This window comes from Propithecus coquereli, unplaced genomic scaffold (assembly GCF_000956105.1).
Source record: "Propithecus coquereli isolate 6110/MARCELLA unplaced genomic scaffold, Pcoq_1.0 Scaffold533, whole genome shotgun sequence".
Taxonomy (NCBI): Eukaryota; Metazoa; Chordata; class Mammalia; order Primates; family Indriidae; genus Propithecus; species Propithecus coquereli.
This window is the reverse complement of record NW_012151208.1, coordinates 376,773-404,181: the sequence shown is the minus strand read 5'-3', so window position 1 is coordinate 404,181 and position 27,409 is coordinate 376,773. Positions and strand designations below refer to the sequence as shown.

The 27,409-nt window shown below is 44.7% G+C and overlaps 1 protein-coding gene across 2 annotated transcripts in view; it reads right to left on the bottom strand.

Annotated features, from left to right (window-relative positions):
* The window catches only part of DTD1 (D-tyrosyl-tRNA deacylase 1), a 168,673-nt gene that overhangs the window by 21,788 nt on the left and 119,476 nt on the right, over window positions 1–27,409 (bottom strand). For both annotated transcript variants that reach the window (XM_012657225.1, XM_012657224.1), the window contains exon 5: window positions 4,530–4,702. In XM_012657225.1, the coding sequence (XP_012512679.1) occupies window positions 4,550–4,702 (153 nt within the window). In that variant the 3' untranslated portion in view covers window positions 4,530–4,549. The remainder of the gene's footprint in view (window positions 1–4,529; window positions 4,703–27,409) is intronic.

The window sequence follows — 27,409 nt, the reverse complement described above, 5'->3', positions numbered from 1 at the left end:
TACGTAACCTAAACATCTGTACCCCCATAATATGCTGAAATAAAAAAAAATAAAAATAAAAAAAAAAGCAGAAACCACATTCTTTAGCAAGGGGTTGCCTGAGCACTTTAGCAGTAGCGGGAAAGGGGGGAATAATTGAGTTGCAGCCTCATAGAAAACTTTGAATCCTCCCAGCAAGGTGAGGGAGCCTGAAGGAATGAGACAGAGGACAAAAACAGAAGTTAATTTTAGTTTCATGTCCATTTGATAAAATAAGAAGCAACACTTGCAATGCGATAGAGAAATGCTGAAGCCCTGGGAATGTCCTCTCAACCATGAAGGTTTTTGACTCATTTTCAAAGAAAAATATGCCCAAGATCATGCAGCTTCTCATTCCATTTTCTTTTGCCTTTTCTTCGTTTCTCATGTCTTAGAAACTCAAAGCTTCTCCCCTTAGAGCCTGGGAGCTCCCTAGGACTCTTTCTGTTGTATAAGAAAAGCAAATGAAAACTGCTGCTCTGTTCCTACAGAGAGGTGCTGTTTTTCTGTGGAGCAAAACAAATGCCAAGGTCACCCTCTGTCTGTCACTACTTAATTCAGCTCTTAAAGATATCTGAATATTTGGTAGTGATTTTGTGGTCCACTGGGATGACAAATTTCATCCAAAGGGATAATGAAAACGCATGGGCAACAAAACCCCAAATATATAACTGGAGTATCAGCTGTCATTATTCCTGGTCCCCTTTAGGGTCTTCAAATCTAGGACCATGGCTAAATTCTCAGAAGTGGGAGCACCCCAGCCCCACCCTGGTCCTCAGATGGCTGTGGGTGTCTGAGGCGGCCGGCAGGAAGCTCAGAAGGACTCCTCCATGCCTGGTCGTTGGCACCAGCCACCAGGCGTTGTTGCTGCTGCCGCTGATGTGAATAAGTACTACCGGATGCCTATGTTAAGCTGTCAGCGTGCTTATTCCAAAACCCACACAGCACTACATAAATTAGTGCAAAGAAAACATGACTTCTGTATTTTCACGGGCCAATCTAAACTGGTTCATGAACCTCCCTCTACCGAACAGCAGCAGGGGAAATCTTGAGCACACAGTAGTTCTGTCTCGCCTTGGTGTCAGCAGTGCCCTGGGTGCTCAGTGGCCTCTGCGGCCAAGTGGCCGGTGTGGCTCAGTGCCTGAGCCCTCACGCCACACCGAGAAGCAGCAGGTCACTTGAGACGTGGTTCCTCTTGCTCAGAGGCCAGGGCCTTCCCTGCTGACCTGGCCTCACCTCAGCTCTCACTAGCACTGCAGACCCCTGCGAGTCTCATGCAGGAGGCCAGATGGAGGTCATGGCTGAGACCCACAGGGACTGTCAGTGCTATGAGGAGCTGAGGCCATGACCCCCCAGCCTCCCAAGGAAGATGCCCCCTCATAGCCTCTGGGGCAGTCTCACCTCATCCCTTATACCCAGGACCCATGGCTGGCCCAAGAGACCTAACATGGCCATCTTCCGCACCCTTCACAGGGAAGAGGAGACCTTCTGGAGCCTTCTGAAACACACAGGGTGACACTGGGGAGCACTACTGCAGGCCTGCTGACACCTAACCACATTTCACCATTCCCTGTGCTTGGCTGCAGCAGCCTCATGGAGACGTGGAGCCATCCTGCACAGCAGTCTCCCTCCTGCATGGCAGTCTCCCTTAAGAGACACAGCACAGGTCTCCACAGCTCGCAGGTTTCCCTTAACCCAACCTCCCGTCCTGGCTAGAGCAAGAGCCAGAGCACACAGGCGAGGCCTCGGCCTTCCCTCCTATGACGCTCTGCTCTTTCCCACTGAGTCTCCTAAGCTGAGGGCTGGCTTTTACCTTCCCTTGACCAAGCAGGAGCTTCCCCTCCAGCATCCCTCTTCACCCCCTCTCCCCACCTCTTCCCTAGGGCCACAAGGAAGGCAGGGCTACAATAAGCTCGACTCACAGGGAAGGGGACGGAAACACACCTCTGCCCACTCTTTCCCAAACACTGCCCTTTGGGTCTGCTTCCCCTGCTGTTGTGCCCCCTCTCTGGCTAGCGGTTTGGGTGGCTTCCAACAGGACCGTTTGCCCCGAGTTCTATACTACCCAATTTTCACTACCCTGAGAAGAAAATAAATACCAGTTTTTAAAAATTTCATTAACTTGAGAGAAGCAAGAAGTAGATACCTACAAGTCCGTGAGAAATTTCCCCTCTTAAACTTTCACCGCTTGCCCTTCTTCTTGTGTGCTGTTTCCTTCTGTGAGCATGTCCTCTTGGACATGCTGTCACATACACAGCTTCTGTCCCTTCCTCTGCCCAGGTGCCCTTGGGTATTTTTCTTGCCCACAGAAATAGCAAAATTACCCCCAGGCTGCCCAAGAGCCACAGAATACTTATGTCCATGGTACATTCTCTACACAGGAATTATTCTGAGGCCAAACCTAAAGCAAATAGAATGTTTCAAGTTGTTGTTTTACACTGATTCAAAAAGTAACCGAATTCAATAACCCTGATAGATCAAAGCAAAGATTTTCAAAGCACCGATTAGATACAGTTAAAGCAAAAATCAAGGCATTAAATTTTTAAAATATATTAGCAGAATCAGCTAGGTGGCATTAGAATTTTTAATGCTGTTTTGAAAATACAAAGCTCCAAGGCACACTTGAATTTGGGCCTGTGTGTGGTGTGCATATTCACGTGGATAAACTGGGTTTGGTTACTGGGACACAAGTGCTAGTATGTTTATCCCTTTTCTCATTCATTGAGTTTATCATAGGAGTTTGAACAGTTAAGTTGTTGTAAACTTGTTGAACTTAAGGTTTCAACTCATTGCAGAAAAGGCTATTACGTATAGTCTTCGACAGAACTGGAGGGAGAGTCATGGTGCCATGCCTGGGTGGGGCTGAGAGTGAAAAAGCATCACAGCTGAACAGCTGCCCTCAGCCACAGGAGTGGAAACTGGAGCGTCCAGTCTGGGTTTTGCTTCTGAACTAGTAACTGCCCACTGTTAAAACTTGGCCTAATGAATGTTGGTCCCTGTACCCTTCTTTCAGGGGACAGGAGCAGGTGCTGGGATGTTCCTTCCATTATGATTCCCCCATAGGCCAGGGAAGCTGGGGGAGACACAGCACACAAACACAGGGCAGGGGCAATTGCCTGCCCCTTCCCTGCCCAGTCTGCTAGGGCCAGTCTGGGTATCATGACTTCCACCTGCCTTTCTTTCACACAGCACTGTTGAAGGACATGAGTTTCCCTCTCAGTAAAAGAAAAACTAAGTAAGCAGAAATCATATAACTTATTCACTGTCGCCTGAAATTAGCAGGATGTAAATAAGACCTTGGTGAGTTTCTGAGTTACTGCTCAACTCACGTAATTAGCATAACAGAAAAAGTAACTTAAAGGGTCACTCTGTACTTTCTTTATGTAGCACATTTTCACCTCTTTGGATTATGGATTTTGGGTGGATTATAAATCAGAAGCATCACAGCACAAGTCACAATTACAAAGATATGGAATCAACCTAAGTGCCCATTGATACATAAGTGGACAAAGAAAATGTGGGGTGTGTGTGTGTGTGTGTGTGTGTGTATGTATATACACACACACACATATACATACCATGGAGTACTACTCAGCCATAAAAAGGAATGAAAAATGTCATTCACAGCAACTTATATGGAACTAGAGACCATTATCCTAAGTGAAGTATCTTAGGAATGGAAAAACAAACACCACATGTTCTCAACAATAAATGGGAGTTAAATGATGGGTGCATGATGGGCACAAAAAGACATAAAGGATATTGGAAACTAAGAAGGGGGGAGTATGGGGGGGCAGGGATAAAAACTTACCTATTGGGTACAACAAAGACTGTCCTGGTGGCGGGCACACTGAAAGCCCTGACTTCAGTATTATAGAGTATATCCATGTAACAAAAACTTTTGTAACCCCCTTAGCATTTTGGGGGGAAAAACACCTAAATGCACTGTGTGGTCATGGATAGGATCAGGGAACAGAAAAAGGACATTAGTGGAGAAACTGGTAAATTTTAAATAAGTTCTATAGTTCAGTTAGTAATATTGTACAAATGTTAATTTCCTGTTCTTGATCACTATAGTATGGTTATATAAGGTGTTAACACTGGGGAAGTGGGGTGGGGGACATAAAGGAACTCCTTCTATTATTTTTGTTACCTTTCTTTAAGTATAAAATTAACTCAAAATAAAACGCTTTTTAAAAGAAAATAAATAAATAAATCAGAAGCAGCGGCTGTGGACTAACACGGGCCCCTAAGGAAGGTGGCACACACAGAACTGCCCCCTGGGTGAACACCCTCAGGACTGTGGGTATGCCACCCTCCCATATCTTAGTGAATAAAATACATCTTATTTGTTAACTTTTCTCTCCATACTGGAAAGCAGCAGATTTAAGGAAAGTATGGATGAACATCTGTGAAACGAATCCCACCTCAGCAGCCATGCTATCCTCTATTCACTGTGGTTCCCTCAAACTGTGGGAAGACGAAGTCATCCGGGCTGGGGAAACTCCTACCTGAATTCCATCTCCTGAGCCTACGGTTCCCGTTCAGAGGACACGTCGCCCTCAGCCCCACTGCTGGCACTGCGGTCTTCTTTTCGGGGAGTGTTTCTTTCTTTGCTTGATTCAGAAGGACCCTTGGCTCTGGTCTTTTCTTTCCTTTGCTGCTGTTTTTCAAGCTTTGACAGCTGATTAAGGAAAAAGAAAAAGAATATCTTACAAACGTGAACACAAGCCTATGTATCCAGCACCAGTGATCTCCCAGGTGGGAACCACTGAAAAAGCTTTTGTCTGATAATCTGCATACTGCAATGGTTCAGATATATCAAATTATACACAAATGTTTGTCAGAAAGGCACTTGAATCGTTAAAACAGATTAATCATATGAGTAATCACTCTTAGATTTTCCCCACCCATAACTCAACTTGGCATGTGGCACATGGGAATGGCCAAGTGACAGGCTTCTTCAACAGCCTTAGAGGAGCCCTGTACAGGATAAAGGCTTAGTCTGCTACTTTTTTCTTTAATGGCTCTATAGCTTTTTCTTATCAAGTTATAATCCACTTATTGTTTTCTAAAGAGTGTTCAAAACACTCTACTATTTGATGCAGATAACACAGAAGGCTGTGAAATAAAGTACACTGAGTATACTATTATAAAAATGTCTCTGTTATCAGTTTGTTCTTTGAGACGGAAGCCTGATTCGCCCATAGCCAAGGCCCCAAGTGCTCCTAGTGGGCTGCGTGGTGGCTACACACAGGACATTGGCCATGGGACCCTCCTCCTTCCTACCAGGCCAGCTGGGGAACGTGCCCCTCACATCTAGCTCTAATGGAATCTGGATCCACTTCTTGCCTGGATGTCTCCCCAACTGGTTCAAAGAAACCACAGACTAGACAGTTGAAAGAAACTTAGATCATCTAAACATTCTGAGCAACGGTATGGCCACTCCAGAAAGGCCTGCTGAGAAGCTTGTCAGAGAAGATTGGCCAAGTTTTGGACCACAAGACTTTTTTGGAGAAGAAAAGCCCAAGAGACAGCAATACCCACTTTCATCTGCCTCCCAAGTCTATGGACAGTTTCTAGTTCACCTGAAGAGAAGGAAACTTAATGAAGGGCACTGTAGTGTTGTTTTATTAGCAAAATCACAGAAACAATCCAAATGTGCATCAACAGGAGGACAGATAAACATAGCATGGTATAGTCACATAAAGCAATACAGTAAAGTGGATCTACATCTATCAAAATACATGTAGATAAGTCTTTAAGACCAGTTATGCACAACGAATTAAGTTTCAGAAGGCTAGATACAATAGCATTGTACTTACACAAAATAACACTCTAGGTTGCTAATGAGCTCATGCAAACACAGTATAGACTGGGAGAATACACACCAACTTCAGTGCATGAGTTAACTTGGGGGAGAAAGAGAAAATGGGATCATAGTGGCATGAATAAATACAGGCTTCAACTGTCACTGTCAACTTTTATACTTCCGTAAGAACAAAACCAAATCTAGAGCAGAGCTACTGACCAGTGCAGACACCTGGACCACTGACGGTAAGATGCTCGTGCCAGAATGTAAATCAACATCGGGCTCCCTTTATCAACAAAGTCTTGGCGTGAGAAATTTCTTCTAAAATGAGCTTAGTGATGTAGCTGACCTCATTCTGACACGAGCTCTTTGTCTCACCATGGCCTGGTAAAAAACAGTCTATGCACCTGTACCTTAAATAGGAATATCTGGAGCAAAGATGACAAAAAGTTAACATTTTTAAAATCTGGGAAATGGCCACACAAAGCTCTTTGTTATATATTTCCCTACAATATTATATTTCTCTGTCCTATTCTGCCACAGATTAAGAAGGAATTTCCTGCACCTAAGATGACAGCCTTCTTTCCTTTGTCTCTCTTCTGGTGTTAAAATGCTCTTTGATGAAGTGATGAGGACAGAAGATAGGGATCCTTCTGTCTAGATTTCTTTCTTGTAAAATGATCTTGTATTGTACAATGTGAATATACCTAACACTACATTTAAAATGGTCAAGATGGCAAGTTTTATATGAATATTGCCATAATTTTAAAAAATGTTTAACCAATCTTGGAAAACATGAAGTTGGCAATCCATACTGGACTCCCCAATTTCTTTTTATTTTCTATATTCCCGGTTCATGAAATCCAAAAACCTAGGAATCAATGTCCTGTGGTGAACTGTGATAAGTTGCCTTCTGCTGCCGGCAGTTTACGTTTTACATTAGTGTCCACATGTGTTCATCCCTGCGTGTGTTACATAGATGTGTGGGTAGATGATATACACATACACACATATATAAATAATCACGAACATGGTCCAAGTGAGATGCTGAGAAAGTACGATTTTAGTTGTAAAAAGATGCTCTCCCAGTTTTGTTTCTCATTTTTAGAGATAAAATATATAAAATGTGAGTATCGACAGTGACGAAACCAAACAAAGCCTCTCCCACTGCTAAGATTTAATCTCATGCAAAGGTCTGTTTGTGATCTAGCCTGTGGTTCACTTTCTACTCTTTCATGCCATGGAGAACCAAATCCTGAGGGGAGGCTGGGAAATAATCCCAATTAATGCAGGCTTCCCGGAGGCCTCCCAGCTCCCCGTAGCACCCATTTGATCCCGCACTGACACAGAGGCGCCGTCGCCAAACAGGGCACAAGTGTAGACGCGTCCATTTGACCTTCCACTCCAGCCCCATGCCCTCTCACCACGAACCAGCCTTTTAAATCACATGTGATAACTATTTAAGCGACAGGCACAGCCCACATTTCTGCCAAGGATGTGATGCTGATTTTCTTACATTATTTATCTTACGACAACCCAACCACATATGGCTCCACGCCGCTAAGTAAAGTTCTCTGTGAGAACATTGTGAACTAACCTAATAAATTTAAGCCTTTTCTCGGAAAACTTGGAATCCAATATAGCCAAAATGTGGAATTTACATCTCAAGGCAAGGAAGCAGCTGGAATTTTAGAGAAAGAAAAAGAAGAAAAGAAATTGGTACTGCATATGGGCTCATGGAGCATGTCAACAGCTTTCAAATTAACAGGAGATACATGTCAAGGAGAACATAAACTGCTGTAGGTCTGTGAGCACACCATCCATAAACACTGAAATGGAGTACTCCTGGGTTTTGTTTGTTGGCTTGTTTTTTAATCAACTGGTAAGACAGTCCACATTGCAAGGGATACACTGTCCAAACCATGTTGGCATTAGTGCTTTAGCAAGAAACTCAACCTTCCAAAGGCAGCCCTGGGCACACAGACAGGGGCCTAGTGACGGTCCTATGGTCAGCGCCTCTTGTGGCAAAGTTCAGTAAGCAGGGACCAACGGAGGGAGGACTGGAATATCCAGATTCAAACTCCCCCCAAACTCATGATTGAATCTACTGAAAAAATAAGAGATTTTCTTTTTAATTAAGATGCCCAGGCTCTAACTGCATGATATTAGAATAAACTAGTTGAACATGGATGTTGCAACACCCTATTGCAGGGGCTGCAAACTTAAATGCCTTGAGGGACCAGGCAGGAAGCAAAATGAGTGAAGTGGCCAAGTATAAGACAATGGGACGTGGTGGAGACTGAGGCCATAATGAAGAGGGCAAGCCCCAGCTAAGGGCATTCACATTTTCTTTTTAAACATGTATCTGGACAAATATAATGTCAACATGATAGATATGGGTCACCTATTAGGGACTCTACTTTGCACTGCCATCTATATGGTCCTGTTTGCTCTTAACCCAACAGCAGTTTTATTATCAACATTCCATGAAGAAGCCACTGTCAGATGCCTACAGCACAGCTAGTCATCCTCGCAGCCCCTTCCTCCCTCCCTGCTGGCAGGAGCAGCCTCCTACTTGAGAGGTGGCAATGTCTGATCCTCCTGTCTGTGGCATGTGACACAAATCACAGCAAACAGGACCTGAGGAGGCTTCAGGGGGTACTTCGTGGAAAGCTTTCCCTCCTTAATAAACACAGGTGCAAGGAGACATTGCCTTCCTTCCTATCCTTGGCCACATTTGGGGGAAGGAAGAAGAGCTTTGGAACAGTGCAGCTCTCGAAACAAGGAGGGGATGTCTAGAGGTACACAGAAGCCTCTGGAGAATCCTGGCAGTGGGGGCTGGATGAATCAGCTTTCCTGTTAGGGGAGGTGATCAAGCTCCTCACTGTTTAAGCCATGCTAATGGAGGTTTGTGGCACTTGCGGCTGAAAGAAAAATCTCTCCTAACATGCCCGCTGAAATAAGTGAGAAGAGGGATGCTCACTCAGCAAGGTTAAGTGACCTGCTTAAGGTTTCGCAGCATGCGAGTGGCAGAGGTGGGACCAGACCCCAGGCCTCCAGACACTAAACCCTGTGTCCTTTCCAAGGAGCCACATGGCTTCTCTTGCTTAATTTAGCAGATAATCACTGAGCACTGGCCCCATTCTCGGTACCAGGGACACAGCCAAGAACCAAGCAGAGTCCCTGCCTTCCTGCGGCTGCCTGTCCACTAGAAAAATAACTGGCACTCCCCCCTCGTGAGGAGCCAGGCCCTGTCGTAAGCATCTGACATATATTAAGGGTACTATTCTAATCCTTATTCTAAAGGGAGGAACCTGGGGGTGCTTGAAACCCCCACCATTCTGCCCGGGGCACGCAGCAGGCCGAGCTGTTATCCCTGTCACCTGATCTTCTTTGCACTTGTCTTCATTGGTAGAAAATACACAGGGACTTCAGGGCCAACTCCATTTGCCAAATTAAAGAAAAACTGGTTCTAACACAGGTCCAGCTCCTTGGTGGTTCAGCAACAAGCCGCTGCAGGCCTATTTGTCCATTTCTGCCCTGATGGTGAAGAACTAGGAAGACCAAAAACAATTACTTAATTTAATTCAACTGGCAACACAGGGTGGGAAAGCGTCAGAGGCAACAGAAGCCAAGCATTCGATCTCTGATGTCCCTGCACTTGACCTCAGGAAAGGCCTTGTGTGGCCTGCCAATGGCAGTGGGAGAGGGAGCCAAGTCTGGCCTGGGCCCACCTGCTGACACGAGGCAGGCACAGGGCAGGAGGCAGCCCAGCGGACGGCATGCAGACTCTCAAGGCCCAGCCCCCAAGCAGGTGGTGGCCCTAGGAAGCAGTCAGCACCAGAGCACCTAGCAGAGGCTGCAGGGTGGCCAGAGTTGGGGAGGCCTAAGGGTGGGCAAGCCCCCAAATTTGGGGAGGCAGGTCGGGGAAGGCCAATGAAAGCCAGGGGTGGGGGTGGGAGTCAGGTCCTAGTGGAGGGATGATAAGGCCAGGGAACTCCAGGGACTAGGCACCTGCCAGGAGCCAGTATCACCTCTGTGTGTTCACTCCTCGCTACCAGGCACATACAGCAGAGCAGAGCGTCTGAGCAGAAAAGGACATGCAGAGACATCTGAAGACAAGAAAGTCTAGGGCCACCCAGGGAGGGGTTGAAGGACATGAGGCCCAGGAGAGGGTGGGGCAGGTCAGGAATAACTGAGTGAGGGGTGCACCGCAGGCAGTAGGTGAAGCGTCCCCACTGGGAGTGGCAGGAGAGAGCCAAGGCACTGCAGGTGGTAATCATCACCCAAGACTCGGGACAGAGCAGGCTGGGGCACGGGCGCTGCGCGGGAACCTTAGCACCTCACTCAGATGACCAGGGTGATGTGACTTGCACACTGTGGCACACACAAAACACTGCATGAATGAGTGAACGCGTGAACAGATAGGACTGGTTTTGTTTGGAAGGGCGAGCTGGGCGGCAGCCTCAGAGGACAGGGAGGTTCAGGTTTTGCTTGTTTGCTTATGTCACTGAGTGATCAAAGGGCTCTCACCAGCACTCAGGAGCTGAAAACCATGGAATCCACACAGCCGTGGGCACCAGTGCTGGCCCTGACAGATGAGGGATCTGCTTTCAGAGATGGAATATCTGTCTCTTAAGAGGGCAGCAGTTCACTGGAAAGAGAAGATCAGACTCCTGGGCAGGCTGATCAATGCCCCCATCCTCTGCCTCTGTTCTGTGAATGATATGTCCAGGGCACTGTGAGCACAGAGGGCGGCTGCGATTTGCATGTGCTCTGAGACATGCACAGCATCAAATACACAGGAATCATTACCTGCCTCTGTTCGTTCACATGCACAGTATTGCTCCTGAAGCATCTTTAAACACCAGTCCCTTCATACTGTGGGATGATCCAGTGTGACGATGACATAAAACATGAAATGAACAGGTAACTTCAAGATTCCATGGACACTAAAGAACCCTGAGGAATAACGAACCCTTAATGAAGAAATCAGAGAGCTCAGGCACTTCGTGTACAGTTGGTCTCCGGGCCACCAGAAGATTCCACTTGCTCCAGGGGAAGCTCAGACAAGGTTTGCTGCCCTGCAACTGGTAGCCCCCATCGAGGCTGGAAAGGGAGCAGCAGAAATGATCTGTGTCTGCTGTGGCCATCACCCCTGACCTGCCTCTCTCGGAAACATCCAAACCTACCAGTGAGCACTATATTCAGCTATGAAGCGTTCCAGAAAACTGACTTCTTGACTAGTCATTTCAGAACAAAACAAGTGCCCAGGAATCCCTGATGGGAGGGATCATCTTAGAGTAAGATGGTGATAGTGTCTTAAACTTGCTTCCAACATGATTTTGGGCAATGACGATGAAAAATTATAGCTTCTCATATAAGTCCTAAAGTTCATCTTGCGTGATAAGTCCCACCAAAAACCAATTCAGGTCTTATTTTTTTCTTATTTGAGCCTACAATTTACAAAAAGAGCACCTGCATCCTTAAACAGCCCATGCACATAACTTGAAATTTTAATTTAAGCTCTTGAAAGTCCATGTTCACACTTAGGAAATAAATGACCCCTTAGATTCTGACAACCAGTTTGTCCCCTTTAGCATTCCGAAAAGTCAAGAGCAGATATTATTATTCCCAGATTGCTTTTGAGTGCAACAGAGGTGAGGTCAGTTAAGAGAGAGCCTGCCCAAGGCCACATCCAGGCAGCAGTCAGGCTGGGAAGAACACCAGGTCTCAGGATTCCCAGCCAAGCCTTCAGTTGACCTGGTTCTTTTTGGAGCAAATGCTCACCTGGCAACAGCCACAGGTCCAGAGCAACACACCCTATTTCCATTCTTGCTAGGACGATGCTAGGAACAGTCCTATCTTTGAGTTATTTTCATACTGGTTATTTCCTGCCAAACTATTCTGTCCTGCATATGAGCAAAATCTAATTAGAGAGTGGAAAAAAAAAAAAAAAAAAAAACAGAAGGAAAACTCAAGCCCCATGAAGTCAGTTACTGTGATTTTTATAGACCGTAGTGTAGATGGAAAAGCTCTGTTCCAACCAACCCCTTGCAAAGATTCCAAGAAAGTCTTACGGTGCAAGTCATAAAGCTCAAATGTCTCCTCCGCAATTACTTTTAAAAATACCACAAGGTGTTGTTACTCTGAGGGTGCTAGCCCACACCTGTGGCCCTGCTGATGTCAGGAGGAATCAATGGGCAGGCACAGGATGCTGCACAGGGAAGACATGCCCAACCAGGTTCCCCCAGAGGTAAGGACACGAGTTAAAGGCACAAGGATAAAATGCCCCAAGTTGATTAGCCCATTTCAACAGCTTTAGAGCTTTCTCTCCACAATGCTCACTGTCCTTCCTAAGTGTCTGTTAACTACTATCAGTAACACATGCCCTGACTTTGCCAAGTCACTTAAATTACCCTGGGTGATCATTCTCTCACCCTAGAGATAAACACAACCAGCTGCTATTAGATATTTGCTTGGTTGAATAACTAATAATTTCAAGGCAATGTGTTTAAGTAAAGTGTGTTGTAGAATGCAGAAAAATTAAATCAACAATGGACCTCCTTGGGTTTAGGCTGAATTACTGAACTTCACTATGCCTCAGTTTGCTCTGCTAGACCACCAAAACCATGGAAAACAACTTTCTACCACTACCGTACACATACAGTAAAGCCCAAAAGGGACTGGCACAGTGATCTGAGAAGCTCACTGCGCTTCGTAATGGGATGACACACCTTCAGGCATGGATTATTAAGGAAACGATAGAGATTTGCTCTTGAACTTTGGGAGAAGACACTTCCACATGTGGTCCAATGATCCCGTGTCAACTTGGTATAGTTTCACTTTTGCCTTCAGAATTGGGACATCTCTTGAGCTGTGAGCAACCCAATGGGTCTGTGATCTTTGGCTTCTCCCTGCTTCTTTCTGCTCCTCACAGGCCAGGTGGCAGAGGGTGGGATGGGGAAAGAAGAGAAGGTAAACTCTAATCAGCAAATGATCTTGGTACAAATTTGAGAAGACAGGAGTCTGAATCTACTGTGGCATTTTAAAAGACCTGTAGAAACCTATGTCCACATATTATCTCTAGTTGATTAAGCCGTTAGAAAAAAGACAATTGGAATTTATATTTGGACAATTTGTTTTATTGAACTGCAGCTTTATATAATTTCACATTATGTGATAATTTCAAAAACTTTTTTTTTAAATGTCCTTGTGTAATGGAAAAGTTGACAGAACATTCAAAGATGTTTCCATACATACCGCAGAGACTGCCATTATGTCAATGGTCACACTGTGTTATTTTTAAATCAACTGGCTGCTTAATAAAAACATTACGGAGCAAAGTGCACACATGGTACCTAATTTTCATACATTATTAACTCTGCTTGAGGTTTTTGTGGAAAAAAAATCAAGCAAGCAGGCATCTGTCCCCATCTGAAATCATGCAAGCTAATTTTATTTTCTAATTCCCCATTGTTTAAAAGAACCCTCTTAGGCATGCAAAAATAAGAAGTGGGGTGGTTCAGTGCCTTTCTGTTATTCTTACTTAGCTAAGTCTCCTTTGGTTTACTCCTTCACTATGTGGGGACATGGTGGAACACCTCTGGCCTTCAGGTCCCAAATGGCTTGTTTCAGACCATAGTGGGGGTGGGAGAGGTGTGGGGTCAGCCCAGGAGTGTGTTTCTCTATCAGTGCAACTGCCCTCGAAGCCTCCAAGTTAGCTCCCTGCAGCAGATACCGCCAGAGCCCACATGTTCCCCCACACAGAGGTCACCTGTAGCCTCCACGGACAACTGCCTAGCAAGCCCACAACTTCCCAACTCGAACACCCACCTTCCTCAGCCTAAGGACACCATCTGGCCACAGGATGGTGTGAGGCCCAAGTGCAGGGCTGGCCAGAATTGATCCTCAGTCACCAAGACATGACAGGTGGGGGTTCTCCTCCCACTCAGCAGACCAACTCAGAGACATGTGCTGCACAACGCCCAGAGGGCACCCGGGGATGATGAACTCACCCTTTTAGGCTTTTCTCCTCCCTGTCCCACTTCCCAGCCCCCACTGTGCTTCCTGGGAAGACCTCCTAAATAAGCTCCCTATACATCTAAATCCTTTTACGTTGAGGGAGGACCCAGACCACAAGCATTTTAAGTGCTTTGAAATAAACCACATCTTAATGTGATGACTCGTTATGTGCAACTTTGTTTGTTATCTTGCCATCCATTAACCAGAACTCTCTACTGGTTTACATGTCTGGACACTGGGGGGCAATGGTGGATATTTTAGACTTATCCTCCACCCCACAAGGCACTGGAAGATGCTGCAATGTGAAGGAAGATCATGCAAGTTTGAGTATAATCTTGTGACATTTTTATTATATATGCTAATTCTTTGAAAACTAGTTATCCACATATGTGGCAAACAATATATTTTAGTAGCCAGGCATTTTTTATTATATTGCTGTCTATTCTTTAACCCCACTGGAGAACAAGGTGCTACTGCATTCCCAACACTCCCAGTGCTGACATTGCCCTCCCTTCACCACACCTGGGTTTCTCCTTCAACGGGGCTCATGGTAAAATTTCAGAGTTAGAGAAGAGAAGTAACCATTTCCCTTTCCTCTGAAAGAGATATACCGACTGTGGACTGCAGAAGGCCAGAGGTGGGCCTTATTCTCCACCCCTCCTGGCCTGTGTGCATTTACCATTTTGTAGGCCAAAAGCTATTTGAAGGCAAAAGCAATAGGCACCTATTTAGTCCACATCTGCTTTAGACTGTAGTCAGCATCTATCGCCTTGTTGGCACATGTCTGGTTAATAATCATGAACTGTAACAAAGTTTAAGGAGGCACTTAAACAATTTCAGTTTTGGTATTCCAATGCATAATTGGTAACAGAAAACTGTTCATGAGCATTTTAAACTAATAGTGTTCTTTAAACGATTCAAAATGTTTCTTTAATTTGCAAGAGTCTTAACAAAAAGGGGGAGGGAAACCCTTTTCTCTCCCCTACTGGGTCTATATGTTGTATAAATGCCAAGAGAGTAGATTTGGAACAATGAAAAGTGATTGCACAAAATAATAACAAAACAGAAAAGAAAACGACATGGGACCCAGAAAGTGGTAGACACGACCTAGGAGAGAAGTGGAGGTCAAGTTCACACAGGATGAATGTTCAGCAGCCAGAAGAGCAACCTGTGCATATGGGAGCTGGGGAGGATGACAAAGGGTGGGCTCCTGCAGGAAGAGGCACTGGGAAGAAGGCCTGGGGAACAGAGGTCCAGGAGCGGGAGCGGGAAATCAAGTGCATTCAACAGTGCTTCAAGAATAAAAGAAGTACACATTCCCAGAAAAGCAAAAGGCTGAACAACTGCAAAGAGCATAGGATACAACTTGGCTTTGTGGTGACTAACAGTTACAGAATCATGACAATATAAATGCTGTTTATTGATTCAATTAAAAATAATGATATAATAATGCTGGAAAAATGGAGGGGTTTAGGGAGTGAACACTGCCAAGTCTTCATCTGTACAGTACTATGAAAAAAATAACTCTACAATTTAATAAATCAACAAATAGCAAATGCTTATTATAATACTTAGGGATAGAGAAGAAAGCATCCAAAGAAATAGCTTAAAACAAGTTAAAGGTGGTTGCTATGGAGAAGAGGACAAAAAACAGGGAGAAATGGGCAAAGAGTATTATTCTTCATTATAAGCCTTCAGGTAGTCTATGATGTTTAATTATGTGCATAATTACTTCAATAAACAAGTTAAATTGACTTAAGAAAGAAAGTACACACAGTGGATGTAGTTAACAAGAGATCCAGTACTACAGAAAACAAAATTAATGATTCAGAAAAATCAGTTTATGTCATTCTTCTGATACCCAGGAAACAATAGAAAAGACAATAAGCAAAAAGAGCAGAAACTTGGGAATTCAACACAGGAAATCCAGTCATCTGTAGGATAGGGGCTGCCAAAGGAGGGATCAGGGCAGGTACGGGACAGGCAACCAACAAAAACATCATGACACAAAGACATTCCACGGGATAACGAAAGGCTTGAGCTCGTACAGAAAGGACCATCCACATCAAGGGTACTCACCTTCTCTTCCACACCACTAAAGGCCAGCAGAGAGCCAAGACACAGCAAAACACTGACAAGCTCTGTGCTGAATGAAAAAAAGAATGATGGCATGATGACAGACAGAAGGGTAGACGGAAAGGAGGAAGGAACAAAACCAACCAACCATCAGGACGACAATGTCTACAGAGTCTGAGAGTAAACGATGGTGACCCAAATATTCTATATCAACCACGACATTCCAAAACAGCAAGTATTCAGAAAGTCTTACACGCTTTCCCATCCTTAAAAAAATAAGTGAATAAATTACTCATAAAAGAACTCTAGCCTCTTGAGAGAGTAATAAAGGAAATTATGTTAAGTGATATAACCAGTAAAATGTGTCACACAAATTCCATAACTAATTCTTGAATGAGAAAATATAAAACGCAAACAAGAAAGTAATTAAACTTCTGGATCTAAAATCCAGATTCGCAATCAATTTAAAAACTATGAATAAATGCAAATAAATGCCTAATGAGTTTAGAGAAAAAAAAGAGTTCAACTTCACTAGCAATTAAGCTGATACGAATAGAAACAAAGAGATATAATTTATGAATTATAAAAGCGACAAGGATTAAACCATTACAAAACTCAGCCTACATGAGGGTTTGAGAGAAGGAACACTTATGTTGGAGATGGGGAATGTAACCCTGGACCTTGGAATGCAACTTAGCAATGCACATTTCAAAGCACTGAGTACATGCACATAATAACCCAGCATTTTCATCTCTTGGGATTTATCTTGTGGAAAATAATGGGCACAAAGTTACACGCAAAAGGACATTCACTGCATTGGTTTTTACAACGGTAAAAACTGTGGGGCAATCTAAACATCCATAAAAAGAGGATTCTTTAAATAAATTATGACATATTCTGTAGAGTAGTTTACCATTTGAAGTGTTGCTATGGAAAATAAACGGTTAAGGTAATCAAAAACTAGAATTCCCATCTCTTGGTCACACGCACACAAAAAAAGAACATATTTTGGGGAACAGTATAAAGCCAGCTCTGAGGGACAGCAGGGAAAAGGATGCCACTGGGGAAGGTGCTCAAACAAGAAGGCCGGAACAATCTTGTTTAGGGACCCACATGTGCACTAGAAGCCATTTTGAGCGAGGGCGAGGAACGGGGCTGACAAACACAAAATGCAGGACAGCAGTCATCTCCGGACTGTGGAGAACGACCCAGGAAGGCCCTGGGCACAGAAGATGCTTTAGGTCTTAAACTGGGAGGCAGAGCCTTGGGTATTCATTAGGCTTTTGACACGTATGAGTACTGCATATATTCTTTTTCAGCAATCAAATACTGCATAATAAATTTTTTAAAACACAGTGATGACACTTCATTTTCAGTCATGCCTTTGACCACAAACAGCTCCAATAATCTGACTTGCCTCCTAACAGAATACCTGAAGAGAGAAAAATCTACCATTGATCAGAAACGTACGATTTTCAAGTACGCAGCCTGTCAGAGACAATGAAGTGCTCTTCAAAAGTATTATAACACTTCTGCAAATTTAATTGAAACCTCAGCTCTGAATGCCCCCATGTCATGACTGAGCCTGCTCCATCTCAGATCCACAGGTGGACACCCCACTAGCAACCAGAAACCTGGTAGGCAAAATTTCCGGAAATCTAACGTTTGTTACCATTGCCATTCACTTCTAAAACGAAATGTTAGCAAACCACCCCAAAACTCTCGGGAATTCCATTTCTGTAGAAGAGAATGTATCTATAAAGGCATCGGCCATAATTTGGTACAAACAAAAGCTGCTCTACCCTGCTCCCAGATATCTCTGTCATTAGCCACAACTCATTTTTCAGGACGCTATCAGGAATTATCACCTGAGAGGAAGTTTGCTGACAAGGACACTGGAGAACAGATGCAACGCTCAGAGCCATCTCACTCTTTTGATTCTCCTGCCTCGAAATACACAGTTCCAGGCGGACCCAGGAAACCATACAGGGGCTTTTCCCAGTGCATCAGCACTGCTCTGTGCTGTGAGCAGGCCCCATCCTAAAGAGGCGCTGTTGTGAGTCTCTTATGCAAACAAGGCCTAAAAAGACTCGACAGTGTGAGGGCCACATTCTTTGGTTATTCCACTTCTCCCTACTTACACATTCCCACATCCAGACACCAAAGACGCCAAAACAGAGGACTGAGGAGCAATGACTTCTTTGGAAGTGGAGCTGTCCAGGGGGCAGCAGCGGAGGATCTCCTGGGAGCTGGGCTGTGCAGACTCTCAGGCCCCACCTAGACCTGCAGAACCATAATCTGCATTTTAACAGATCCCCAGAGGACTCATAGGCCCTCTAAAGGTTGGGAAATGCTGTGCTGGAGGGCTTAACTTAAACTGGGTCGCACAGGGAGCACCGTCTTTAATTAGATTGCATTTAGTGGCTTTGGAGAGGGACAGATGGGGGATGATAGGAGAGGAACCAACTCCTATCCCCCAGCCAGGCTTTGCTGCTGCCACTGACCAAAAAGCCAAACCCACTGTGACTGCCCTCCATGTTCCCTACACTCCAGAGAACCTTTTAGCTGGCTCATTCCATGGGCCTTGCAGCCAGGCCCTCCTGGCCCCTTAAGGGGTTGCCAGTATCCAACAAGTGGCCTAAGCCAGGCAGAGAGGCCAGGAGGGGTCTTCAGGCTCCAAGTCAATGGGAGGGCGAGACACTGCACAGACCCCTCCCCACCCTACATACCCTGCTGTTCCAATCGCTCGCTCCCTTTCCTATGGCTCCCTGCTCTCACCTAAGCTCCCTGATCCCCCTTTTCCATGGTAAAAGCCCCTCTTCTCCACCGACCTCCCCTCCGCCTTACCTTAGGCCCTCAGCGCAAGACTTCACTCTACCACGCCCTCCCGCCACCACCCAGAGGAGACCCGCCCTCTCCTGGTTCCCGCCCTCCCCAGCCCAGAAGGTCTTTTTAGAGCTCATAAGCTGGGGTCACATTACCCTCCACCAACCTCTACAGAGCCCCTTGTCACTAAGTCTCTGGCCCAGGCCTCACCATCACCACAGGTGACAGTATTTCCACTCCAGATCCCACCTGGCTCCCTCACCTCAAGTTCTCGGGCTTCCTGACTCCAATACCATCTCCACCACCCAGAACCGCTCTCCTTCAGAAAGTTAGACCCTGACAGTCTATGTTTAGCCATCAGCACCTGTGCTTTTGGTTCTCTCGAACTCTCCATTTCATCCCTCATCTGCTCCCGGCCCCCTCTGGCCAGCCACACTGCCCACAGGAAACCCCTCTGTGACTAACGCGGTCAACATCTGGCCATTTTCACAATACAAACCTTCCATCAGCTGCAGGGAAGGGGAGGCCGTGGCGGGGGATTCCACACCCCCCACTCCCATGTCGTGAACAGGTACATTTTTATCTGCTTTATGCATTTGAGTTCTGCAAGAGATTTTGGTCAAAAAACAAGTTTCCATACCTAAAGAAGTTTGAAAAACATCACAGAGGCTACAGTGACTACCTAATGATGCTCTTTGCCCCATCTTGCCCCCTTTAGATTTGTCCTGTACTCAGTCCCAGCGTGAGGTAGTCAAAATGTCAACCTGATGGCCTGGAAATGCCACTCCCTCACAGCATTCTTCATAATAACCAAAAAAGTAGAAACAATGCAAGTGTCCACCAGCTGATGAATGGACAAATGAAAGGTGGTCTAGCCACACAATGGAATGTTACGTGGAAATAAAAAGGATTGAAGCACAGGCAGGTGCTACAATGGGGATGAACACCGAGGACATGACGCTCAGTGCAAGAAGCCAGTCACGAAAGGTCACATGATGTGTGACTCCACGTGCATGAAACGGCCAGAACAGGGACATCTGGAAAGTCAGAAAACAGATTAGTAGATGCTGCTTAGGGCTGTGGGGGAAGGGGGAGTGACGGGGGACTGATGGCTAAAAACAGGGTTCTCTTTGCGGTGACGGCTCACACTTCTGAATACACTACAGGGCATCAACTGCACACTTCAAGTAGGTGAACTGTATGGCATATGAGTATCTCAATAAAACTACAAAATAACGTCTCCTCACTGAGACCCATTCCAGGGCTGCCCCTCTCCTACAGGGCCCAGTAGCCTCCTCAAGGTGTTACAGAAAGACCTCCGAGACCGGGCCTAGAACTGCATTGCAGTCTCACTGCCACTTGCCCTCCCCTTGCTTTTTACCCTCTAGGAATCCCAAACTCCCCCTGCCTCCACCACGCCATCCTGCCGAGGCCTACATCCGTGCCTGGGACTCCTGGATCTCCTCACCCTGGTCTTCTCTCAGGGCTGGGCTAAGGGCCCGCCTCTGGGTTCCCACTGCAGTCTCACCCCCAGGAACTCAGGGGGCACCCACTGTCTGGCATGCAGCTCTGGAGCCCACAGTTAGGATCCTCTGCTTCCACCCATGGGCCCTGACCAGGCCTCCAGGCATGGTGGCCACAGCCTGGGTCCTGCATCCACTACCTCACCACAGCAGTCTGCAAAGGGCCACACTGTCACTCTGCTCATTCCCCATGGCCACGGGCTCCAGCACCCATGAGTCCACATTGTCCTTGCAGGTTCTTAACAGCCAAGGTCAATAGACTCCTGGAATGCAAAGATGTCAGTCTTCAACCTGTCTCCAGCATTCCACTTCCCTTCTCTAGGAAAGATAAAGTCAACTCCAAGGGAAGTCCCCTCTGGCCTCCTACAAATAGTTAACATCTTAGGAAAACACTTTGTCCCCATCTCCTTTGTCTGGACTGAGCAAAAAGAGCAACAAATGGTACTAATTACCATAAGAAGAGAAGAGCAATGTGGCAGGTGTCTGTCAGAAGGGGGACAGGAGGGAGGAAGAGAAGTACTGGAAATGGCATTAGCCCCCAGGACTAAGTCTGGATCTTCCTTGGTGGGCTTCCTACTAGGTCCAACCTCCTGACAACAAGGAGTAGAATTCCCATTCCGTCCAATAGAGCTTCCCTTAGAAACATCTCCATGATTTTCAGTCTCTTCACATCCATGCACGAGGCACCTAAATTTTGGTGACAGCAGCTGACATTTACACTGATGAGTAACTGGCTGAATTATGTCAGCAACCTGGTAAAAAAAAAAAAACCCTCTACTGGCAAAAACACTCCCATCTTTGCTGAATTTGCAGTGTTAGATTACTTGCACAATGAAATTTTATGGTGAGAATTAATGTAAATACAGGGCTCAAAGGCCAACAAATAAACTGCATGATTTCCAATTATTAAATCAAGATCAGGAACATTTCTGAACAAACAGATGAAGAATGAGCTTGACAAAGCATGAAGAGAAAATGCCTCTGCTGTCATTAGGAAGGTCAGACCATCAAGATAAATGTTCAAACTTCAGTTTCAATCAATTATTTACAGAATGTCTATGCAGAGGCCTTCCCACTCTACACCTGTAAATTCAGATACATCCCTAACCTACAAGGATCTTGAACAAGCAAACCTGAGGACAATTCAATGTTCTGGCACAAAGTGACCTCCACCCTGTAACAAAACAATTTGGATAGAGGGAGCTGCACCCAAAGATGCCAGTTGTCAAGAACAGACCACAGTGCCCATCTACCTGGAAAGAGCCAGAGAAGAGAATGGAGGACAGAGGCTTCCAGTCCTGCTTGGTGTCCGCCTCCAGCTACCTACCTGGGAAGATCTGTCTGAATTCTAGGGATAAAATGTGGCACCAGACACAGACCAAGATGTGGAAGTGAAAGAACACACTAATGAGGTCTTGGGGGTTTCTTGTTAGACATCCGCTGCGGCACAGTTAAAAATAGGGGACTGAGTCTGAGGAGATGCTGGTGTGGTATGATGATGACGCTGACCCGTGCCACTCAGAGAGATGTGAGTCATCTGTAAACAGAGTGTGACTTGACATCAGGCTAGGAGGGTGAGCCAAGCCAGGAAACCCCTCTGAGAGATCAAAGAGGTTACTGTGGCATTTATGCAAAAATGACTGGCGCATTTTACAGAAGGAACATCATTATAATGTGGCTCTTGCTGGCAGAAGGGGGACAGGAGGGAGGAAGAGAGGTATTGGAAATGGCAGATTAGAGAACTGACCCCAACAGAACTAAACCTCACAGAAACAAATAATTTTAAACCTGCGATGTCAGGACAGGGGCTAAAGAATGTCACCTTCATAGCTATTTTCTCAAGGACTACAAATAAAAATATAAATCCATCTACTGACCATTCCACTACTGCAAGAACAAAAGGCGGGTGTGCCAGCAGAATTTCTATTAGCTAAGGACTAGCTTGCTCTGGGAAGGCCCACAGCAGCTTGCCGACAGCTTGGGGGTTTCCTTCCTGGGAATCTTACACAGAAATGAAATAGATCCCCATTCATCTGCACTGAAACAACATTTTCAAATACTTCAAATCTCACTGGGAGAGGGAGGGCTCTTCTTTTTAGGACAATTTGAAGAAAACTAAAAGTATATACAATATTTAGTGCCTATTACAGATCCCAAATCACATTAGGTTAGGAACATGATACATAAACTATGGCTGAGTTGTAAGGTAATGTTCACATATTATGGTTCATTATTATAATAAATATTTACAAATGGAATTTTGAAATTTTTTGTTATTAAAAAACTCTGGAAATCTAATATCGCTTAGTATGAGCCAATTTATGAAAAAACAATCAGTGTTTCTGGTAGAAGAACTGAGGTCTTGGGCCATAGAATTCTCAAAAGCAGCTGAAGATAAAAAACACCATCACCTCAAAATCACGCAAAAAATACAAAAACTTAAGGAATACAAGCTTCACCCCTGTTCCAACCTCTATTAGCTTTTTCTTTTCTGAGCACTCAAATCCTGATTTTAGGTGTTTGAGTTTCTCTGTGGACTTCCGAACACTGAGAGGCTGCTGGATGGAAACAAGCTTTGCTACCTGCCACCCGATTCTTTACCTTCCTAAATATAGACCAGTCTCTTCACACACCTCTGGCAAGTGAGGACTTGAAGCAGGCAAGAGGCAGTGGGAATCAGGTGACAAAAGGAACATCTCATCCGAAACACTCATCCTTTTTTAAATTCACATCCCATTTTCCCCAAAATATTCCAACTTGAAGGCCCCCTGGACAAAAGGGGGTAGGTTTTACTTCACACCAACTCTGGGCTTCCCATCTCTTTGCTGGAAGCATCTGGATGAAGTCAAGATGTGTAGAGCTGGACCATCCTTGGGATGGCTCTGGCCAAGGCTAAACGTGTGCATGGGGAATTGAGAGCAGGCCTCTGTCTGCCTGCCTCTCTATCTTCCTCCATTGCTTCTTCCCAAGACGCAGGAAACTGGCCAAAATTCCAGGATATTTCTTGGACCCAGTTTACTAGCAGGAAGGCTCACTGGGCATTAAAAAGTCACATGCACATATGGGTCTCTTCCTGTCTCTCTCTTTCACTTCCATTCTCCATAGTTTGGATGGGTGCTCCAGGCTGGTCTTCTCCATCATCAACATAAGCCACTGGGATCATGTGTACACTCTGAACTTCAACAGCCTGATGCCACCCTGCAGGGAGTCACTGTTCTAACCTGTGCTAATGTAGGATATTCTTAACCTCCCATGAACACTTGCAACCGTTTTAATTACATCCCCACTTTGGCTCTTGCTGAGGCCATTTTGTCTTTCTTTGTGGGATTCTCCACGCTGGACCTAAAATTGGCATTTATACCCTTGTGTGACCTTAATGTTTACAATCAAGAGCTCATACAAAAATAGAAAAATATAAAAACTCTGTCTATTAAGGCAAAGAACATCACTCTTACTTAGAACAAGAACCTAGCACACACAACTGTATTTTCTGAATGGCAGATACTGCACTCAGAGGCACCACTGCAGACACACCACAGAGGGAGACACTCTCATTTGCCTACACACTCACTCCACCCACACCTTCTTCCTTGCTAACAGAACTCCTATTTAGTGTATCGTTCTCCAGCTAGCCGGGTCCTTCACAGGGGCCCCAGTCTACACCAGCGTGGCATCCACACTGCATTCCTCTGGACAGGTATTAACTGAGACAAAAGTATGTGATAGAAATCTGGCCAACGAACATGAGAGGAAGTTTGCCAGGGAGTTTTGGGAAAGTCTTAAAAAGGGACATGAGATGGGGACATTCCCTTTTCTGCCTTTGGACCTTGTTGTCTGTCTGCACACAATGCCTAGAAATGTGGTGGCCACTCTGGGACCACAGGAGAAGCCAACATGCTCAGAAAAGTAAATAAAACATGGAAGGAACCTGAACTTCGGAGGACATTACTGAGCCACTGAATTCACAAAGCCTGACCTCTAAATATTTGGTTATGTGATATAACAAATGTCCTTATCATTTAAGCCACTTTTAATTATTTTTTGATATCTGAACTCATAGAACCATTAAGTGTAGGAGCCAATAGGTTAAAATCCTTCTACTCTAGAAGGGAACTGCAGCAGACAAGGATGTGATATATGTAAATTCACCTGTAACAATCTCTTGTATTATTAAATAATTCCCAAAGACTTTATTACACACTACACCTACAGAATTATATATACAAAACCAAGTGTACTGTAATGTGAATATCAGAGCTGGCTGCAGAAAATAATCTGTTTGGAATATGATCATTTGTTCTGTGATCAGGCTAGCAATAGGCTCTATTCCAAAAATTAAAATTTTGGAAACACTGAGTCCCTTAGAACATTCTTGCTTTTGGGAACACCTTGGACAGGCAGCACAGGCAAGACTGGCTAAGGTTTTCAAAATATAATTATTGCTATCATTAGTCTATGTCTTAGTGGTGGGTAGCAAAGCAGCAAGCACAATAATAGCGAAGGTGAACACAACAGCACCAAAGCATCTAAAACAGTGGTCTCAACTGGAGGTGATTCTGCACTTCTCCCCCAACTCCCATCCAGACATTGGAAATATCTGGAGATATTTTTGGTTGTCACAACTGTGGAGAGAGGCTACTGGCATCTAATGGGCAGAGGCCAGGGACACTGCTGAATGTTCTACAACGCACAGGAGAGCCCCCTACAACAATGAATTATCTGCTCCCAAAGGGCAATGGCAGCAAAGTCAAGAAACTCTGGTCTAAAATGACGTGACTCCTTCTGTAAGCCAGACACACAAAAAATTTATTTCATTAGCTTAATAAATTATACCTTCTGTGCTTGTTTAGATGTTGTTTTTATGTGTTTCAGGCTAAGAAAAATAAGACTATTTTCAGATTTCAAGGGAACCTGACATATAAATTTAGGGCATGCTCAAAATCTGTTCTAACTGAATGATGATTTGCCAAGTGCCACCCTGCCATTTACCTGGCATGTCTACACTGAAGGCAGCTCATTCCTTAAAAGTATATTTTGTAGCCTCAGCAAGTCCACCTACTTGGTGTGATGTCTCTTATTCTGCTCAACAGTGGAACCTCCTGAGTATGCCCATGATGAACAAGCACAGTCCCTAGTAATACAGCTGGATTGTTCTCACACTCCAGTCATAAAATTGATGCAAATGGTGAATGAGTCGATAAAAAATAAATTTCATCTAAGCCAAATGAACCCAACATAAAACTGTAAATCTCCATCAGCCGGGCATAAACTCAAGAAAAGCTATCAAACATGATGCAGTATCTTAATAAATGTAAACGTAAAATCTTTCCCTTCCCACCTCCACAACCATGTCAGTTTACTTAAAGTGCAGATGCCCAATTCTGTATGTCATGCTCCACTTGGCCCTCGCTGTGCCCTCTCTGCCACTGGTTTCTAGCCAAGTGGCCCAGGGACTTAGGATTCCAAGCAATGCAGGGTGCCAGGTACAGCCAGATGGGCAGACAGGGTAGGGCCCAACTCCAGCGAGCCCATTTCCACAGACTGTGGTGCGAATTGTGTCAGCTGGAGCTGTGAGAACACATGACCATATCAAAGGAAAGGGCCTCTGGAGGTGAGAGCAGGAGGATGAGGTCTGAACTTGGACAACACGTGCATTTAAAGAGCGAGGAAATCGGATGGGGCTGAGGAATCTGACCCATCCCCCATGGGTGGCCAGAGCAGGCTTGCTGGCATCCAGAGCCTGGCTAACACATGCGGGTCAGATTAAAGTCCTGCCAAGATCCTCATGGAGCCCCAGGATGGCTTCAGCTTAATTCTAGGGAGCTGCCTGAAGAGACTGGTGTCTCCTTGCCTCCCACGACACACAGGTATGGATGTGACCACCTGTTCCTATTCCAGGACAGAGCTCAGGGGCTGGGGCTGAAGGAGAAATGCCACTACCCGCCCAGCCCCAACAGCTTCCCATTTGTGTTTTTGCCACCACTCCAAAACACACCTTATAGTCTGTAGAATGTTTTTAAAATAAAACTAAAAATAGGAAACAAGCATGGCTTTGAGAACTGGAGGAAAAAAAGCACAAGGCGCAGACAATTTTACGGACACAGTCTTCCATCATTCAAGGAGTAGATCATTCTAATCATTCTAATCAGAAACATTCTTCCAAAGTAACAGAGAAAAGAAAAAAAGATACTCCCAACTCACTAATTCTATGAGGATAATATTAATTCAATTACAAAACTCGATAGTAACAGAACAAAAAAAGAAAAATGGTAAGCCAAGCTCAATCATAAACATAAATACAAAAATTCTAAACAAAATATTAATAAACCAAATCTAGCAAAATGAGGATATGTTATGACCAAATCTGGCTTTTGCCAAGAAATACAAGGATAGTTTAACATTAGAAAATCAGTAGACTTCACTACATTAGGTTAAGAGGAGAAGGACCATGTGGCTGCCTCAACTTATGAGTATCATTTCATTAAATTCAATATCCACACATGGCAAACGCTCTTAGGAAACTAGGAACAGAAAAAGACATCCTCAAACCCGATAAAGAGTATTTATTGAAACAAAGCAAACCTGTAGCAGTCATGTAGATGGTGAAACAACAGAAGCATTCCCTTTAAAATTAGGAAAAGACAAGTCTTGTTCTCACCACTTCTGTTCAGCATTATACTGAAGTACTAAGCAGCACAGTGAGACAAGAAAAGGAAATAAAAGGAACAGGGATTGTAAGGCCAGAAGCAAAACTGTCATTATTCTCAGCTGGTATGACTATCTACATGGAAAGTCCAAAAGAATCTACCGTCCACAGCTTATAAAATTTTAGTTTAACAAGGTTGGTAGACATAATATCTAAATTAGTATGTGTCTTTAGAAACAAAATGTGCTCCAGGAAATCATAATTAAATTATAATTTTCATGTTCAAAGCTCTTAACAGTAACCTGTTAGGAGTAAAAATAAGAATTTGCTGATAAAAACTAGAAATGCAACAGAGATGCACTTGAGGAAAAAAGATAAAAACAGAATAAATTAAACAAATATTTCCTAAAAATCATCAGGAGTAAAAGGCTAAGTTTATCTTCTCTCAGGAAAGAGACCTGCTTTTTTTTTTTTTTTTTTTTT